General features: G+C 42.2%; 1 protein-coding gene across 1 annotated transcript in view; it reads right to left on the bottom strand.

Moving 5' to 3' along the window:
* The window catches only part of LOC106594561 (calcium uptake protein 1, mitochondrial), a 164,384-nt gene that overhangs the window by 13,399 nt on the left and 130,985 nt on the right, over positions 1-20,000 (bottom strand). Inside the window, 2 exon segments of the mRNA XM_082970386.1 lie at positions 2,913-3,257; positions 14,758-14,877. Coding sequence (XP_082826512.1) covers positions 2,913-3,257; positions 14,758-14,877 — 465 coding nt within the window.

Genomic DNA, 20,000 nt, shown 5'->3' with positions numbered 1-20,000 from the left:
TCAACAAGACAGTGGGGGTGTAGTACGACACTCAACAAGACAGTGGGGGTGTAGTACGACACTCAACAAGACAGTGGGGGTGTGGTACGATACTCAACAAGACAGTGGGGGTGTAGTACGATACTCAACAAGACAGTGGGGGTGTAGTACGACACTCAACAAGACAGTGGGGGTGTGTAGTACGATACTCAACAAGACAGTGGGGGGGGGGTAGTACGATACTCAACAAGACTCAACAAGATAGGGGTGAGAGAGAGAGAGGACAGGTAGACAGATATAGGGGTGAGAGAGAGGACAGGTAGACAGATATAGGGGTGAGAGAGAGAGGACTGGTAGACAGATATAGGGGTGAGAGAGAGAGAGAGGACAGGTAGACAGATATAGGGGTGAGAGAGAGAGAGAGGACAGGTAGACAGATATAGGGGTGAGAGAGAGAGGACAGGTAGACAGATATAGGGGTGAGAGAGAGAGAGAGGACTGGTAGACAGATATAGGGGTGAGAGAGAGAGAGAGAGAGGACAGGTAGACAGATATAGGGGAGAGAGAGAGAGAGGACAGGTAGACAGATATAAGGGTGAGAGAGAGAGAGGACAGGTAGACAGATATAGGGGTGAGAGAGAGAGGACAGGTAGACAGATATAGGGGTGAGAGAGAGAGGACAGGTAGACAGATATAGGGGTGAGAGAGAGAGAGGACTGGTAGACAGATATAGGGGTGAGAGAGAGAGAGAGGACAGGTAGACAGATATAGGGGTGAGAGAGTGAGGACAGGTAGACAGATATAGGGGTGAGAGAGAGAGAGAGGACTGGTAGACAGATATAGGGGTGAGAGAGAGAGAGAGGACTGGTAGACAGATATAGGGGTGAGAGAGAGAGAGAGAGAAAGAGGACAGGTAGACAGATATAGGGGAGAGAGAGAGAGGACAGGTAGACAGATATAGGGGTGAGAGAGAGAGAGGACAGGTAGACAGATATAGGGGTGAGAGAGAGAGGACAGGTAGACAGATATAGGGGTGAGAGAGAGAGGACAGGTAGACAGATATAGGGGTGAGAGAGAGAGAGGACTGGTAGACAGATATAGGGGTGAGAGAGAGAAAGAGGACAGGTAGACAGATATAGGGGTGAGAGAGAGAGGACAGGTAGACAGATATAGGGGTGAGAGAGAGAGAGAGGACTGGTAGACAGATATAGGGGTGAGAGAGAGAGGACAGGTAGACAGATATAGGGGAGAGAGAGAGAGGACAGGTAGACAGATATAGGGGTGAGAGAGAGAGAGGACAGGTAGACAGATATAGGGGAGAGAGAGAGAGGACAGGTAGACAGATATAGGGGTGAGAGAGAGAGAGGACAGGTAGACAGATATAGGGGTGAGAGAGAGAGGACAGGTAGACAGATATAGGGGTGAGAGAGAGAGGACAGGTAGACAGATATAGGGGTGAGAGAGAGAGAGAGAGGACAGGTAGACAGATATAGGGGAGAGAGAGAGAGAGAGGACAGGTAGACAGATATAGGGGAGAGAGAGACCAGAGGGACAGGTATTCCTGCAGAAACAGGAAATGTGAATTATTATGTGGATTATAATGAACTGACCTTTGTGTAGGAGTTGATACATTTCTAGTTAGTGCAAATCAAGTTTGACATTTTAAAGTGGAAATTCAAACTTTAGAAGCCTTTTAAATAAAGTTTGGATTTCCTTCTCTGCGACAACAGTGATCAATTTAACACATATTTAGGTGGTCTGTATGCAGCTGACGTGACAGACAGACAGACGGACGGATGGACGGACGGACGGATGGATGGATGACCGGTAGACTTATAGAGAGAGAGGGGTGGAGAGAGGAGGGACAGGAGGGACAGATGAGAGGAGGTCCAGGAAGACAGATGAGAGGAGGTCCAGGAAGACAGATGAGAGGAGGTCCAGAAAGACAGATGAGAGGAGGTCCAGGAAGACAGATGAGAGGAGGGACAGGAAGACAGATGAGAGGAGGGACAGGAAGACAGATGAGAGGAGGGACAGGAAGACAGATGAGAGGAGGGAGAGGAAGACAGATGAGAGGAGGGACAGGAAGACAGATGAGAGGAGGGACAGGAAGACAGATGAGAGGAGGGACAGGAAGACAGATGAGAGGAGGGACAGGAAGACAGATGAGAGGAGGGACAGGAGGGACAGATGAGAGGAGGTCCAGGAAGACAGATGAGAGGAGGGACAGGAAGACAGATGAGAGGAGGGACAGGAAGACAGATGAGAGGAGGGACAGGAAGACAGATGAGAGGAGGGACAGGAAGACAGATGAGAGGAGGGACAGGAAGACAGATGAGAGGAGGTCCAGGAAGACAGATGAGAGGAGGGACAGGAAGACAGATGAGAGGAGGTCCAGGAAGACAGATGAGAGGAGGGACAGGAAGACAGATGAGAGGAGGGCTGTGCTGTCCTCTCACTGTGATGTATTACTGGTCTGTCTGTCTGTCTGTCCCTCAGCATGCCTGCTTGTCTGTCTGTCTGTCTGTCTGTCTGTCTGTCTGTCTGTCTGTCTGTCTGTCTGTCTGTCTGTCTGTCTGTCTGCCTGCCTGCCTGCCTGTCTGTCACACGCCACGTCACGCCACGCCACGCCACACACACACTTCTGTATTGCTATCCTTGTGGGGAACAAATAATTGATAACCATCCAAAATCCTACTTTCCCTGACCCTAAATCTAACCTTAACCCTTAACCTAACCATAACCCTTAACTTTAACCCTAATTGTAACCCTAAACCTAACACTTAAGCCTAAAATATCATTTTTCCTTGTGGAGACCAGCAAAATGTCCCCACTTGTCCGAAATGTCCTTGTTTTACTCTCCTTGTCAGGACTACCCATAAGGATAGTAATACAGAAACCACACAAACACAACGCCCCCCACTCCTCTGTACCTGAGCATCTCTGAACTTCTTCTTGAGTTCCTTCAGCATCTGTTTGTGTTTGTGAGACTGGATCCCACTGTAGGACAGCAGCATACCTCCAAACTGTCTCTCTGTTATACACCCATCCACTGGGTCGTTACGCATAAACTGGACAGACAGACAGACAGACAGACAGACAGACAGACAGACAGACAGACAGACAGACAGACAGACAGACAGACAGACAGACAGACAGACAGACAGACAGACAGACAGACAGACAGACAGACAGACAGACAGACAGACAGACAGACAGACAGACAGACAGACAGAGAGAGAGAGACAGAGAGAGAGAGAGACAGAGAGAGAGAGAGAGAGAGAGGAGATACAGAGGAGAGAGAGAGAGAGAAGAGAGGAGGATTAGTTTTATTTTTCTGTAGGACAGCAGCATGTCTCCAAACTGTCTCTCGCTGATTTGTTCTGATTCTGGACAACTACAGACTGACAGACAGATGTTATTATGAGAAGGAAATACAATAGTTTTGTGTTTATAGTGAACTAAAGTTTTGGTTAATTGGTCAGTTGCTTTATTAAGTTCTGGGTCCATATATGTTAAGAGAACAGGAAATGCTAGAACGAGCAGCGGAACCGGAAATGAGGAGCTTCACCCTCTCTCTTTGCACGTTACGGCTGAATGTCCCCTTCAAAACGCTAACTAACACCTGCAAATTCTGATTTGTCCAAATAACCTGTGAGGAAAACCACCGGAACTACTGCTGCTCTTTATCCCACCCCTTCCTCTTCCTCTTCCCCTTCCTCTACCTCTTCCTCTACCTCTTCCTCTTCCCCTTCCTCTACCTCTTCCTCTACCTCTTCCTCTTCCCCTTCCTCTTCCCCTTCCTCTTCCTCTACCTCTTCCTCTTCCTCTACCTCTACCTCTTCCCCTTCCTCTTCCTCTTCCTCTACCTCTTCCTCTACCTCTTCCTCTTCCCCTTCCTCTACCTCTTCCTCTACCTCTTCCCCTTCCTCTACCTCTTCCTCTTCCTCTTCCCCTTCCTCTTCCTCTACCTCTTCCTCTACCTCTTCCTCTTCCCCTTCCTCTACCTCTTCCTCTTCCTCTTCCCCTTCCTCTACCTCTTCCTCTCCCTCTACCTCTTCCTCTACCTCTTCCTCTACCTCTTCCTCTACCTCTTCCTCTACCTCTTCCTCTCCCTCTACCTCTTCCTCTTCCTCTACCTCTTCCTCTTCCTCTTCCTCTTCCTCTACCTCTTCCTCTACCTCTTCCTCTACCTCTTCCTCTACCTCTTCCTCTTCCTCTCCCTCTACCTCTTCCTCTTCCTCTACCTCTTCCTCTACCTCTTCCTCTTCCTCTTCCCCTTCCTCTTCCTCTCCCTCTACCTCTTCCTCTTCCTCTACCTCTTCCTCTACCTCCTGCCCCTCCCCTTCCTCTACCTCTTCCTCTACCTCTTCCTCTTCCTCTACCTCTTCCTCTACCTTTTCCTCTACCTCTTCCACTTCCTTTACCTCTTCCTCTACCCCTTCCTCTTCCTCTACCTCTACCCCTCCCATTGCCTCTACCTCTTCCTCTACCCCTTCCTCTTCCTCTACCTCTTCCTCTACCTCTTCCTCTACCTTTTCCTCTTCCCCTTCCTCTACCTCTTCCTCTTCCTCTACCTCTTCCCCTTCCTCTTCCTCTTCCTCTACCTCTTCCTCTACCTCTTCCTCTACCTCTACCCCTCCCATTGCCTCTACCTCTTCCTCTACCTCTACCTCTTCCTCTACCTCTTCCTCTTCCCCTTCCTCTACCTCTTCCCATTCCTCTTCCTCTACCTCTTCCTCTACCTCTTCCCCTTCCTCTTCCTCTACCTCTTCCTCTACCTCTTCCTCTTCCCCTTCCTCTTCCTCTTCCTCTACCTCTTCCTCTACCTCTTCCCCTTCCTCTACCTCTTCCTCTTCCCCTTCCTCTTCCTCTCCCTCTACCTCTTCCCCTTCCTCTACCTCTTCCTCTTCCTCTTCCTCTACCTCTTCCTCTTCCCCTTCCTCTACCTCTTCCCATTCCTCTTCCTCTACCTCTTCCTCTACCTCTTCCTCTTCCTCTTCCCCTTCCTCTTCCCCTTCCTCTTCCTCTTCCAACATATTCTGGTGTCCTCCATCCAGTTGAATCACAGTCGGTGGTAGATGGTGTGTGTGTGTCTGAGAGAGTGTGTGTAGGCGTGTGTGTGTGTGTAGGTAGGTAGTTAGGAAGGGTAGAGAGAAAGAGTGTGTGTGTGTCAAACGAGTTGAATTCAGGACTGTACTGTAGCCGGTGTGTGTGTGTGTGTGTGTGTGTGTGTGTGTGTGTGTGTGTGTGTGTGTGTGTGTGTGTGTGTGTATGGTGTGTGTCTGATGGTAACAGAAGGGCAAGCTGCTTCGCGTCTTACTAATGCAGAAAGAAACAAACGTTAAAGACTGTTCTAAGGTCAGACTATGACCTTTTCATAAAGTAGCACTGAGACAGAACAGCACTTCGTGCCCGTCGACCCTCCTCTGCTGCTATCAATAGATTCCTCATCGCCATCTCTGACATTCGGAGAAGAAGACAGCGCCACAGAGATTGACCAAAGGTTTTATCCGTCGTTAAAACACACCGCTGATCCAACATCTCGACAGTATGATGTTAATAAATTCCTCGATGATGACAGACGGACCAATCTACAATCCGCTTGAAGTGAATTAACCCTTTATAGTGATGATCAAATTGTCCTGCACTGAAGTGATCACTTTATATAGAGAGCACTGTATTGTTCTGGCAGTTTATCACTTCATATATAGAGCACTGTATTGTTCTGGCAGTTTAACACTATATATAGAGAGCACTGTATTGTTCTGGCAGTTTATCACTTTATATAGAGAGCACTGTATTGTTCTGGCAGTTTATCACTTTATATAGAGAGCACTGTATTGTTCTGGCAGTTTATCACTTTATATAGAGAGCACTGTATTGTTCTGGCAGTTTAACACTTTATATAGAGAGCACTGTATTGTTCTGGCAGTTTAACACTATATATAGAGAGCACTGTATTGTTCTGGCAGTTTATCACTTTATATAGAGAGCACTGTATTGTTCTGGCAGTTTATCACTATATATAGAGAGCACTGTATTGTTCTGGCAGTTTATCACTTTATATAGAGAGCACTGTATTGTTCTGGCAGTTTATCACTTTATATAGAGAGCACTGTATTGTTCTGGCAGTTTATCACTTTATATAGAGAGCACTGTATTGTTCTGGCAGTTTATCACTTTATATAGAGAGCACTGTATTGTTCTGGCAGTTTATCACTTTATATAGAGAGCACTGTATTGTTCTGGCAGTTTAACACTATATATAGAGAGCACTGTATTGTTCTGGCAGTTTAACACTATATAGAGAGAGCACTGTATTGTTCTGGCAGTTTAACACTTCATATAGAGAGCACTGTATTGTTCTGGCAGTTTAACACTTCATATAGAGAGCACTGTATTGTTCTGGCAGTTTAACACTTTATATAGAGAGCACTGTATTGTTCTGGCAGTTTAACACTATATATAGAGCACTGTATTGTTCTGGCAGTTTAACACTTTATATAGAGAGCACTGTATTGTTCTGGCAGATTAACACTATATATAGAGAGCACTGTATTGTTCTGGCAGTTTAACACTATATAGAGAGCACTGTATTGTTCTGGCAGTTTAACACTTCATATAGAGAGCACTGTATTGTTCTGGCAGTTTAACACTTCATATAGAGAGCACTGTATTGTTCTGGCAGTTTAACACTATATAGAGAGAGCACTGTATTGTTCTGGCAGTTTAACACTTTATATAGAGAGCACTGTATTGTTCTGGCAGTTTATCACTATATAGAGAGCACTGTATTGTTCTGGCAGTTTAACACTTCATATAGAGAGCACTGTATTGTTCTGGCAGTTTAACACTATATAGAGAGAGCACTGTATTATTCTGGCAGTTTAACACTATATAGAGAGAGCACTGTATTGTTCTGGCAGTTTAACACTTCATATAGAGAGCACTGTATTGTTCTGGCAGTTTAACACTATATAGAGAGCACTGTATTGTTCTGGCAGTTTAACACTATATAGAGAGCACTGTATTGTTCTGGCAGTTTACCACTTTATATAGAGAGAGCACTGTATTGTTCTGGCAGTTTAACACTTTATAGAGAGAGCACTGTATTGTTCTGGCAGTTTATCACTTCATATAGAGAGCACTGTATTGTTCTGGCAGTTTATCACTTTATAGAGAGCACTGTATTGTTCTGGCAGTTTAACACTATATAGAGAGCACTGTAATGTTCTGGCAGTTTAACACTATATAGAGAGAGCACTGTATTATTCTGGCAGTTTAACACTATATAGAGAGAGCACTGTATTATTCTGGCAGTTTAACACTATATATAGAGAGCACTGTATTGTTCTGGCAGTTTAACACTTCATATAGAGAGCACTGTATTGTTCTGGCAGTTTAACACTATATAGAGAGCACTGTATTGTTCTGGCAGTTTAACACTATATAGAGAGCACTGTATTGTTCTGGCAGTTTACCACTTTATATAGAGAGAGCACTGTATTGTTCTGGCAGTTTAACACTTTATAGAGAGAGCACTGTATTGTTCTGGCAGTTTATCACTTCATATAGAGAGCACTGTATTGTTCTGGCAGTTTATCACTTTATAGAGAGCACTGTATTGTTCTGGCAGTTTAACACTATATAGAGAGCACTGTAATGTTCTGGCAGTTTAACACTATATAGAGAGAGCACTGTATTGTTCTGGCAGTTTATCACTATATATAGAGAGCACTGTAATGTTCTGGCAGTTTAACACTATATAGAGAGAGCACTGTATTGTTCTGGCAGTTTAACACTTTATATAGAGAGCACTGTATTGTTCTGGCAGTTTATCACTATATATAGAGAGCACTGTATTGTTCTGGCAGTTTAACACTTTATATAGAGAGCACTGTATTGTTCTGGCAGTTTAACACTTTATATAGAGAGCACTGTATTGTTCTGGCAGTTTAACACTTTATATAGAGAGCACTGTATTGTTCTGGCAGTTTAACACTTTATATAGAGAGCACTGTATTGTTCTGGCAGTTTACCACTTAATATAGAGAGCACTGTATTGTTCTGGCAGTTTACCACTTCATATAGAGAGCACTGTATTGTTCTGGCAGTTTAACACTTTATATAGAGAGCACTGTATTGTTCTGGCAGTTTAACACTATATAGAGAGAGCACTGTATTGTTCTGGCAGTTTATCACTTCATATAGAGAGCACTGTATTGTTCTGGCAGTTTAACACTTTATATAGAGAGCACTGTATTGTTCTGGCAGTTTACCACTTCATATAGAGAGCACTGTATTGTTCTGGCAGTTTAACACTATATAGAGAGAGCACTGTATTGTTCTGGCAGTTTAACACTATATATAGAGAGAGCACTGTATTGTTCTGGCAGTTTACCACTATATAGAGAGCACTGTATTGTTCTGGCAGTTTACCACTTTATATAGAGAGCACTGTATTGTTCTGGCAGTTTATCACTTCATATAGAGAGCACTGTATTGTTCTGGCAGTTTAACACTTTATATATAGAGAGCACTGTATTGTTCTGGCAGTTTAACACTTTATATAGAGAGCACTGTATTGTTCTGGCAGTTTAACACTATATAGAGAGCACTGTATTGTTCTGGCAGTTTAACACTTTATATAGAGAGCACTGTATTGTTCTGGCAGTTTATCACTTCATATAGAGAGCACTGTATTGTTCTGGCAGTTTATCACTATATAGAGAGCACTGTATTGTTCTGGCAGTTTAACACTATATAGAGAGAGCACTGTATTGTTCTGGCAGTTTAACACTATATAGAGAGAGCACTGTATTGTTCTGGCAGTTTAACACTTCATATAGAGAGCACTGTATTGTTCTGGCAGTTTAACACTATATAGAGAGCACTGTATTGTTCTGGCAGTTTAACACTATATATAGAGAGCACTGTATTGTTCTGGCAGTTTAACACTATATAGAGAGAGCACTGTATTGTTCTGGCAGTTTAACACTATATAGAGAGAGCACTGTATTGTTCTGGCAGTTTATCACTTTATATAGAGAGCACTGTATTGTTCTGGCAGTTTAACACTTTATATAGAGAGCACTGTATTGTTCTGGCAGTTTAACACTTTATATAGAGAGAGCACTGTATTGTTCTGGCAGTTTAACACTATATATAGAGAGAGCACTGTATTGTTCTGGCAGTTTAACACTATATATATAGAGAGAGCACTGTATTGTTCTGGCAGTTTAACACTTTATATATAGAGAGCACTGTATTGTTCTGGCAGTTTAACACTATATATATAGAGAGAGCACTGTATTGTTCTGGCAGTTTAACACTATATATATAGAGAGCACTGTATTGTTCTGGCAGTTTAACACTTCATATAGAGAGAGCACTGTATTGTTCTGGCAGTTTAACACTATATATAGAGAGAGCACTGTATTGTTCTGGCAGTTTAACACTATATATATAGAGGACACTGTATTGTTCTGGCAGTTTAACACTTCATATAGAGAGCACTGTATTGTTCTGGCAGTTTAACACTATATAGAGAGCACTGTATTGTTCTGGCAGTTTAACACTATATATAGAGAGCACTGTATTGTTCTGGCAGTTTAACACTATATAGAGAGAGCACTGTATTGTTCTGGCAGTTTAACACTATATAGAGAGAGCACTGTATTGTTCTGGCAGTTTATCACTTTATATAGAGAGCACTGTATTGTTCTGGCAGTTTAACACTATATATAGAGAGAGCACTGTATTGTTCTGGCAGTTTAACACTTTATATATAGAGAGCACTGTATTGTTCTGGCAGTTTAACACTATATATATAGAGAGCACTGTATTGTTCTGGCAGTTTAACACTTCATATAGAGAGAGCACTGTATTGTTCTGGCAGTTTAACACTATATATATAGAGAGCACTGTATTGTTCTGGCAGTTTAACACTATATATATAGAGAGCACTGTATTGTTCTGGCAGTTTAACACTTCATATAGAGAGCACTGTATTGTTCTGGCAGTTTAACACTATATAGAGAGCACTGTATTGTTCTGGCAGTTTAACACTATATATAGAGAGCACTGTATTGTTCTGGCAGATTAACACTTTATATAGAGAGCACTGTATTGTTCTGGCAGTTTAACACTTTATATAGAGAGCACTGTATTGTTCTGGCAGTTTAACACTATATATATAGAGAGCACTGTATTGTTCTGGCAGTTTAACACTATATTGAGAGCACTGTATTGTTCTGGCAGTTTAACACTATATAGAGAGCACTGTATTGTTCTGGCAGTTTAACACTTTATATAGAGAGCACTGTATTGTTCTGGCAGTTTAACACTATATAGAGAGCACTGTATTGTTCTGGCAGTTTAACACTATATATATAGAGAGCACTGTATTGTTCTGGCAGTTTAACACTATATATAGAGAGAGCACTGTATTGTTCTGGCAGTTTAACACTATATAGAGAGCACTGTATTGTTCTGGCAGTTTAACACTATATAGAGAGCACTGTATTGTTCTGGCAGTTTAACACTATATATATAGAGAGCACTGTATTGTTCTGGCAGTTTAACACTATATATAGAGAGAGCACTGTATTGTTCTGGCAGTTTAACACTATATAGAGAGAGCACTGTATTGTTCTGGCAGTTTAACACTTTATATAGAGAGCACTGTATTGTTCTGGCAGTTTAACACTTTATATAGAGAGCACTGTATTGTTCTGGCAGTTTATCACTTTATATAGAGAGCACTGTATTGTTCTGGCAGTTTAACACTATATAGAGAGCACTGTATTGTTCTGGCAGTTTAACACTTTATATAGAGAGCACTGTATTGTTCTGGCAGATTAACACTTTATATAGAGAGCACTGTATTGTTCTGGCAGTTTATCACTTCATATAGAGAGCACTGTATTGTTCTGGCAGTTTATCACTATATATAGAGAGCACTGTATTGTTCTGGCAGTTTAACACTATATAGAGAGAGCACTGTATTGTTCTGGCAGATTAACACTATATATAGAGAGCACTGTATTGTTCTGGCAGTTTAACACTTTATATAGAGAGCACTGTATTGTTCTGGCAGTTTAACACTATATAGAGAGAGCACTGTATTGTTCTGGCAGTTTAACACTTTATATAGAGAGCACTGTATTGTTCTGGCAGTTTAACACTTTATATAGAGAGCACTGTATTGTTCTGGCAGTTTAACACTTTATATAGAGAGCACTGTATTGTTCTGGCAGTTTAACACTAAATATAGAGAGCACTGTATTGTTCTGGCAGTTTATCACTAAATATAGAGAGCACTGTATTGTTCTGGCAGTTTAACACTATATAGAGAGAGCACTGTATTGTTCTGGCAGTTTAACACTTTATATAGAGAGCACTGTATTGTTCTGGCAGTTTAACACTTTATATAGAGAGCACTGTATTGTTCTGGCAGTTTAACACTTTATATAGAGAGCACTGTATTGTTCTGGCAGTTTAACACTAAATATAGAGAGCACTGTATTGTTCTGGCAGTTTATCACTAAATATAGAGAGCACTGTATTGTTCTGGCAGTTTAACACTATATAGAGAGCACTGTATTGTTCTGGCAGTTTAACACTATATAGAGAGCACTGTATTGTTCTGGCAGTTTAACACTATATATAGAGAGCACTGTATTGTTCTGGCAGTTTAACACTATATAGAGAGCACTGTATTGTTCTGGCAGTTTAACACTATATAGAGAGCACTGTATTGTTCTGGCAGTTTAACACTTTATATAGAGAGCACTGTATTGTTCTGGCAGTTTAACACTAAATATAGAGAGCACTGTATTGTTCTGGCAGTTTAACACTATATATAGAGAGCACTGTATTGTTCTGGCAGTTTAACACTATATAGAGAGCACTGTATTGTTCTGGCAGTTTAACACTATATAGAGAGCACTGTATTGTTCTGGCAGTTTAACACTTTATATAGAGAGCACTGTATTGTTCTGGCAGTTTAACACTTTATATAGAGAGCACTGTATTGTTCTGGCAGTTTAACACTTTATATAGAGAGAGCACTGTATTGTTCTGGCAGTTTAACACTTCATATAGAGAGAGCACTGTATTGTTCTGGCAGTTTAACACTATATATAGAGAGAGCACTGTATTGTTCTGGCAGTTTAACACTATATATATAGAGAGCACTGTATTGTTCTGGCAGTTTAACACTTCATATAGAGAGCACTGTATTGTTCTGGCAGTTTAACACTATATAGAGAGCACTGTATTGTTCTGGCAGTTTAACACTATATATAGAGAGCACTGTATTGTTCTGGCAGTTTAACACTATATAGAGAGAGCACTGTATTGTTCTGGCAGTTTAACACTATATAGAGAGAGCACTGTATTGTTCTGGCAGTTTATCACTTTATATAGAGAGCACTGTATTGTTCTGGCAGTTTAACACTATATATAGAGAGAGCACTGTATTGTTCTGGCAGTTTAACACTTATATATAGAGAGCACTGTATTGTTCTGGCAGTTTAACACTATATATATAGAGAGCACTGTATTGTTCTGGCAGTTTAACACTTCATATAGAGAGAGCACTGTATTGTTCTGGCAGTTTAACACTATATATAGAGAGCACTGTATTGTTCTGGCAGTTTAACACTCTATATATAGAGAGCACTGTATTGTTCTGGCAGTTTAACACTTCATATAGAGAGCACTGTATTGTTCTGGCAGTTTAACACTATATAGAGAGCACTGTATTGTTCTGGCAGTTTAACACTATATATAGAGAGCACTGTATTGTTCTGGCAGTTTAACACTTTATATAGAGAGCACTGTATTGTTCTGGCAGTTTAACACTTTATATAGAGAGCACTGTATTGTTCTGGCAGTTTAACACTATATATATAGAGAGCACTGTATTGTTCTGGCAGTTTAACACTATATAGAGAGCACTGTATTGTTCTGGCAGTTTAACACTATATAGAGAGCACTGTATTGTTCTGGCAGTTTAACACTTTATATAGAGAGCACTGTATTGTTCTGGCAGTTTAACACTATATATAGAGAGCACTGTATTGTTCTGGCAGTTTAACACTATATATATAGAGAGCACTGTATTGTTCTGGCAGTTTAACACTATACTATAGAGAGAGCACTGTATTGTTCTGGCAGTTTAACACTTTATATAGAGAGCACTGTATTGTTCTGGCAGTTTAACACTTATATAGAGAGCACTGTATTGTTCTGGCAGTTTAACACTATATATATAGAGAGCACTGTATTGTTCTGGCAGTTTAACACTTTATATAGAGAGCACTGTATTGTTCTGGCAGTTTAACACTATAGTAGAGAGAGCACTGTATTGTTCTGGCAGTTTAACACTATAATATAGAGAGCACTGTATTGTTCTGGCAGTTTAACACTATATATAGAGAGCACTGTATTGTTTCTGGCAGTTTAGCACTTTATATAGAGAGCACTGTATTGTTCTGGCAGTTTAACACTATATAGAGAGCACTGTATTGTTCTGGCAGTTTAACACTTATATAGAGGAGCACTGTATTGTTCTGGCAGTTTAACACTTATATATAGAGAGCACTGTATTGTTCTGGCAGTTTAATCACTTCATATAGAGAGCACTGTATTGTTCTGGCAGTTTAACACTTTATATAGAGAGCACTGTATTGTTCTGGCAGTTTAACACTTTATATAGAGAGCACTGTATTGTTCTGGCAGTTTAACACTTTATATAGAGAGCACTGTATTGTTCTGGCAGTTTAACACTTTATATAGAGAGCACTGTATTGTTCTGGCAGTTTAACACTATATATAGAGAGCACTGTATTGTTCTGGCAGTTTAACACTTTATATAGAGAGCACTGTATTGTTCTGGCAGTTTAACACTATATAGAGAGCACTGTATTGTTCTGGCAGTTTAACACTATATAGAGAGCACTGTATTGTTCTGGCAGTTTAACACTTTATATAGAGAGCACTGTATTGTTCTGGCAGTTTACCTATATGAGAGCACTGTATTGTTCTGGCAGTTTAACACTATATAGAGAGCACTGTATTGTTCTGGCAGTTTAACACTTTATATAGAGAGCACTGTATTGTTCTGGCAGTTTAACACTTATATATAGAGAGCACTGTATTGTTCTGGCAGTTTGAACAGCTTTCATATATAGAGAGCACTGTATTGTTCTGGCAGTTTAACACTATATAGAGAGCACTGTATTGTTCTGGCAGTTTAACACTTTATATAGAGAGAGCACTGTATTGTTCTGGCAGTTTAACACTTTATATAGAGAGCACTGTATTGTTCTGGCAGTTTAACACTTATATATAGAGAGCACTGTATTGTTCTGGCAGTTTAACACTATATATAGAGAGCACTGTATTGTTCTGGCAGTTTAACACTATATATAGAGAGCACTGTATTGTTCTGGCAGTTTAACACTATCACTATGGATATATAGAGAGCACTGTATTGTTCTGGCAGTTTAACACTTTATATAGAGAGCACTGTATTGTTCTGGCAGTTTAACACTTATATAGAGAGCACTGTATTGTTCTGGCAGTTTAACACTTCATATAGAGAGAGCACTGTATTGTTCTGGCAGTTTAACACTTTATATAGAGAGCACTGTATTGTTCTGGCAGTTTAACACTATATATAGAGAGCACTGTATTGTTCTGGCAGTTTAACACTATATATAGAGAGCACTGTACTTGTGTCTGGCAGTAACACTATATAGAGAACACAGTATTGTTCTGGCATGTGGTAAGAGCGGAGCTGCAGCCAGTCTTCAGGGTGTTACCCGTAGTGGAGCGGTCCCGATGACGCATCCCCATACTGGTCTGAGACCTGATGATACTCTGGACCTGGAGAGAGAGTAGGATGTGGGGAGAGAGGGAGTGAGGGAGGGATAGGGAAGGAGGAAGATTGAGGGAGGGAAGGAGGGGGATAGAGGGAGGGAAGGAGGGAGATAGAGGGAGAGAGGGAGGGGGATAGAGGGAGGGAAGGAGGGAGATAGAGAGGGAGGGGGATAGAGGGAGGGAAGGAGGGAAATAGAAGGAGGAAGAGAGAGGGAAGGAGGGGGATAGAGGGAGGGAAGGAGGGGGATAGAGGGAGGGAGATGGAGGGAGATGGGAGGGAAGGAGGGGGATAGAGGGAGGGGAGGAGGGGGATAGAGGGAGGGGAGGAGGGGGATAGAGGGAGGGAAGGAGGGAGATAGAGGGAGGGAAGGAGGGGGATAGATGGAGGGAAGGAGGGAGATAGAGGGAGATGGAAGGAGGGAGATGGAGGGAGATAGAGGGAGGGAAGGAGGGGGATAGAGGGAGGTAAGGAGGGGGATAGATGGAGGGAGAGAGGGAGTGAAGGAGGGAGAGAGGGAGGGAAGGAGGGAGAGAGGGAGGGAAGGAGAGAGATAGAGAGAGGGAGGGAGATAGAGGGAGGGAAGGAGATGAGAGGGAGGAAAGGAGGGAGATATAGGGGGATAGAGGGAGAGAGAGGGAAGGAGGGGGATAGAGGGAGGGAAGGAGTGAGATAGAGGGAGGGAAGGAGATGAGAGGGAGGAAAGGAGGGAGATATAGAGGGAGAGAGAGGGAAGGAGGGGGATAGAGGGAGGGAAGGAGGGAGATGGAAGGAGGGAGATGGAGGGAGATAGAGGGAGGGAAGGAGGGGGATAGAGGGAGGTAAGGAGGGGGATAGATGGAGGGAGAGAGGGAGTGAAGGAGGGAGAGAGGGAGGGAAGGAGGGAGAGAGGGAGGGAAGGAGAGAGATAGAGAGAGGGAGGGAGATAGAGGGAGGGAAGGAGATGAGAGGGAGGAAAGGAGGGAGATATAGGGGGATAGAGGGAGAGAGAGGGAAGGAGGGGGATAGAGGGAGGGAAGGAGTGAGATAGAGGGAGGGAAGGAGATGAGAGGGAGGAAAGGAGGGAGATATAGAGGGAGAGAGAGGGAAGGAGGGGGATAGAGGGAGGGAAGGAAGGATAGAAAGGGTTCAGAAAGGAAATTGTAATGAGGAAATTGACCCGTTGAACCTATTGGTGACTGTTTTGGATGCACCAGAGAAGCGTAGTCCATGTCTAGAAATCTACTGGCTATAACATACTGGTTCTATACCAGATATTTAATCTCTGAATCACACTGCCTGATGCTTTAACGCAATCAAACTAAACCATAAATTTGACTATAAAATCACAGATGCATAACAACTCAATGTAGCTTTATAGAGAGAGCACAATGGGTTGTGATTTAATTTGTGGCCTGACCCAATTATTAATTAATTCACAGTTTGACATTTTATAAATGAACTGCATGGTGAAATCAGCTCTTACAGACTGTGAAAAAAAGAAGAACAAAACAGAGTGAGAAACCTAGGAATTACACCTCTAGGTCTGTGTACAAAATGGCAACTTACCCTTGTATGCAGTGGATGACTTACTCTCTATGTAGTGGATGACTTACCCTCTATGTAGTGGATGACTTACTCTCTATGTAGTGGATGACTTACCCTCTATGTAGTGGATGACTTACTCTCTATGTAGTGGATGACTTACCCTCTATGTAGTGGATGACTTACTCTCTATGTAGTGGATGACTTACCCTCTATGTAGTGGATGACTTACCCTCTATGTAGTGGATGACTTACCCTCTATGTAGTGGATGACTTTCCCTCTATGTAGTGGATGACTTACTCTCTATGTAGTGGATGACTTACCCTCTATGTAGTGGATGACTTACCCTCTATGTAGTGGATGACTTACTCTCTATGTAGTGGATGACTTCCTCTCTATGTAGTGGATGACTTACCCCTCTATGTTGTGGATGACTTACCCTCTATGTAGTGGATGACTTACCCTCTATGTAGTGGATGACTTACCCTCTATGTAGTGGATGACTCTTACTATCTATGTAGTGGATGACTTACTCTCTATGTAGTGGATGACTTACTCTCTATGTAGTGGAATGACTTACCCTCTATGTAGTGGATGACTTACCCTCTATGTAGTGGATGACTTACCCTCTATTTAGTGGATGACTTACCCTCTATGTAGTGGATGACTTACCCTCTATGTAGTGGATGACTTACTCTCTATGTAGTGGATGACTTACCCTCTATGTAGTGGATGACTTACCCTCTATGTAGTGGATGACTTACTCTCTATGTAGTGGATGACTTACTCTCTATGTAGTGGATGACTTACCCTCTATGTAGTGGATGACTTACCCTCTATGTAGTGAATGACTTACTCTCTATGTAGTGGATGACTTACTCTCTATGTAGTGGATGACTTACCCTCTATGTAGTGGATGACTTACCCTCTATGTAGTGGATGACTTACTCTCTATGTAGTGGATGACTTACCCTCTATGTAGTGGATGACTTACCCTCTATGTAGTGAATGACTTACCCTCTATGTAGTGGATGACTTACTCTCTATGTAGTGTATGACTTACCCTCTATGTAGTGGATGACGTACCCTCTATGTAGTGCATGACTTACTCTCTATGTAGTGTATGACTTACCCTCCATGTAGTGGATGACTTACCCTCCATGTAGTGTATGACTTACCCTCTATGTAGTGGATGACTTACCCTCTATGTAGTGGATGACTTACCCTCTATGTAGTGGATGACTTACCCTCTATGTAGTGGATGACTTACCCTCTATGTAGTGGATGACTTACTCTCTATGTAGTGGATGACTTACTCTCTATGTAGTGGATGACTTACCCTCTATGTAGTGGATGACTTACCCTCTATGTAGTGGATGACTTACCCTCTATGTAGTGGATGACTTACCCTCTATGTAGTGGATGACTTACCCTCTATGTAGTGGATGACTTACTCTCTATGTAGTGGATGACTTACCCTCTATGTAGTGGATGACTTACCCTCTATGTAGTGGATGACTTACTCTCTATGTAGTGGATGACTTACTCTCTATGTAGTGGATGACTTACCCTCTATGTAGTGGATGACTTACCCTCTATGTAGTGAATGACTTACCCTCTATGTAGTGGATGACTTACTCTCTATGTAGTGGATGACTTACTCTCTATGTAGTGGATGACGTACCCTCTATGTAGTGCATGACTTACTCTCTATGTAGTTGTATGACTTACCCTCCATGTAGTGGATGACTTACCCTCCATGTAGTGTATGACTTACCCTCTATGTAGTGGATGACTTACCCTCTATGTAGTGGATGACTTACCCTCTATGTAGTGGATGACTTACCCTCTATGTAGTGGATGACTTACCCTCTATGTAGTGGATGACTTTTGACCGGAGCCCTATGAGCCCTTAAAAGGAGTGCACTATAAAGGGAATAGGGTGCCACCGTTGAGACCTGCTATCTGAGACCACTAATCCATGTCTCCTAGGAGAAGAGAAGCCTCCTATCTGAAACCACTAATCCATGTCTCCTAGGAGAAGAGAAGCCTCCTATCTGAAAACACTAATCCATGTCTCCTAGGAGAAGAGAAGCCTGCTATCTGAAAACACTAATCCATGTCTCCTAGGAGAAGAGAAGTCTGCTATGAAACCACTAATCCATGTCTCCTAGGAGAAGAGAAGTCTGCTATCTGAAAACACTAATCCATGTCTCCTAGGAGAAGAGAAGTCTGCTATCTGAAAACACTAATCCATGTCTCCTAGGAGAAGAGAAGTCTGCTATCTGAAAACACTAATCCATGTCTCCTAGGAGAAGAGAAGCCTGCTATCTGAAAACACTAATCCATGTCTCCTAGGAGACGAGAAGTCTGCTATGAAACCACTAATCCATGTCTCCTAGGAGAAGAGAAGCCTGCTATCTGAAAACACTAATCCATGTCTCCTAGGAGAAGAGAAGCCTGCTATCTGAAACCACTAATCCATGTCTCCTAGGAGAAGAGAAGTCTGCTATCTGAAAACACTAATCCATGTCTCCTAGGAGAAGAGAAGCCTGCCTATCTGAAAACACTAATCCATGTCTCCTAGGAGAAGAGAAGTCTGCTATCTGAAAACACTAATCCATGTCTCCTAGGAGAAGAGAAGCCTGCTATCTGAAAACACTAATCCATGTCTCCTAGGAGACGAGAAGTCTGCTATGAAACCACTAATCCATGTCTCCTAGGAGAAGAGAAGTCTGCTATCTGAAAACACTAATCCATGTCTCCTAGGAGAAGAGAAGTCTGCTATCTGAAAACACTAATCCATGTCTCCTAGGAGAAGAGAAGCCTGCTATCTGAAAACACTAATCCATGTCTCCTAGGAGAAGAGAAGCCTGCTATCTGAAAACACTAATCCATGTCTCCTAGGAGAAGAGAAGCCTGCTATCTGAAAACACTAATCCATGTCTCCTAGGAGAAGAGAAGCCTGCTATCTGAAAACACTAATCCATGTCTCCTAGGAGAAGAGAAGCCTGCTATCTGAAACCACTAATCCATGTCTCCTAGGAGAAGAGAAGCCTCCTATCTGAAAACACTAATCCATGTCTCCTAGGAGAAGAGAAGCCTCCTATCTGAAAACAGCTAATCCATGTCTCCTAGGAGAAGAGAAGCCTGCTATCTGAAAACACTAATCCATGTCTCCTAGGAGAAGAGAAGCCTGCTATCTGAAAACACTAATCCATGTCTCCTAGGAGAAGAGAAGCCTGCTATCTGAAACCACTAATCCATGTCTCCTAGGAGAAGAGAAGCCTGCTATCTGAAAACACTAATCCATGTCTCCTAGGAGAAGAGAAGCCTGCTATCTGAGAAACACTAATCCATGTCTCCTAGGAGAAGAGAAGTCTGCTATGAAAACACTAATCCATGTCTCCTAGGAGAAGAGAAGCCTGCTATCTGAAACCACTAATCCATGTCTCCTAGGAGAAGAGAAGCCTGCTATCTGAAAACACTAATCCATGTCTCCTAGGAGAAGAGAAGCCTGCTATCTGAAAACACTAATCCATGTCTCCTAGGAGAAGAGAAGTCTGCTATGAAAAACACTAATCCATGTCTCCTAGGAGAAGAGAA

The sequence above is a fragment of the Salmo salar genome, chromosome 28 (genome assembly GCF_965601325.2).
Source record: "Salmo salar chromosome 28, fSalSal1, whole genome shotgun sequence".
Taxonomy (NCBI): domain Eukaryota; kingdom Metazoa; phylum Chordata; class Actinopteri; order Salmoniformes; family Salmonidae; genus Salmo; species Salmo salar.
This window is presented reverse-complemented; position numbering and strand designations above follow the sequence as displayed.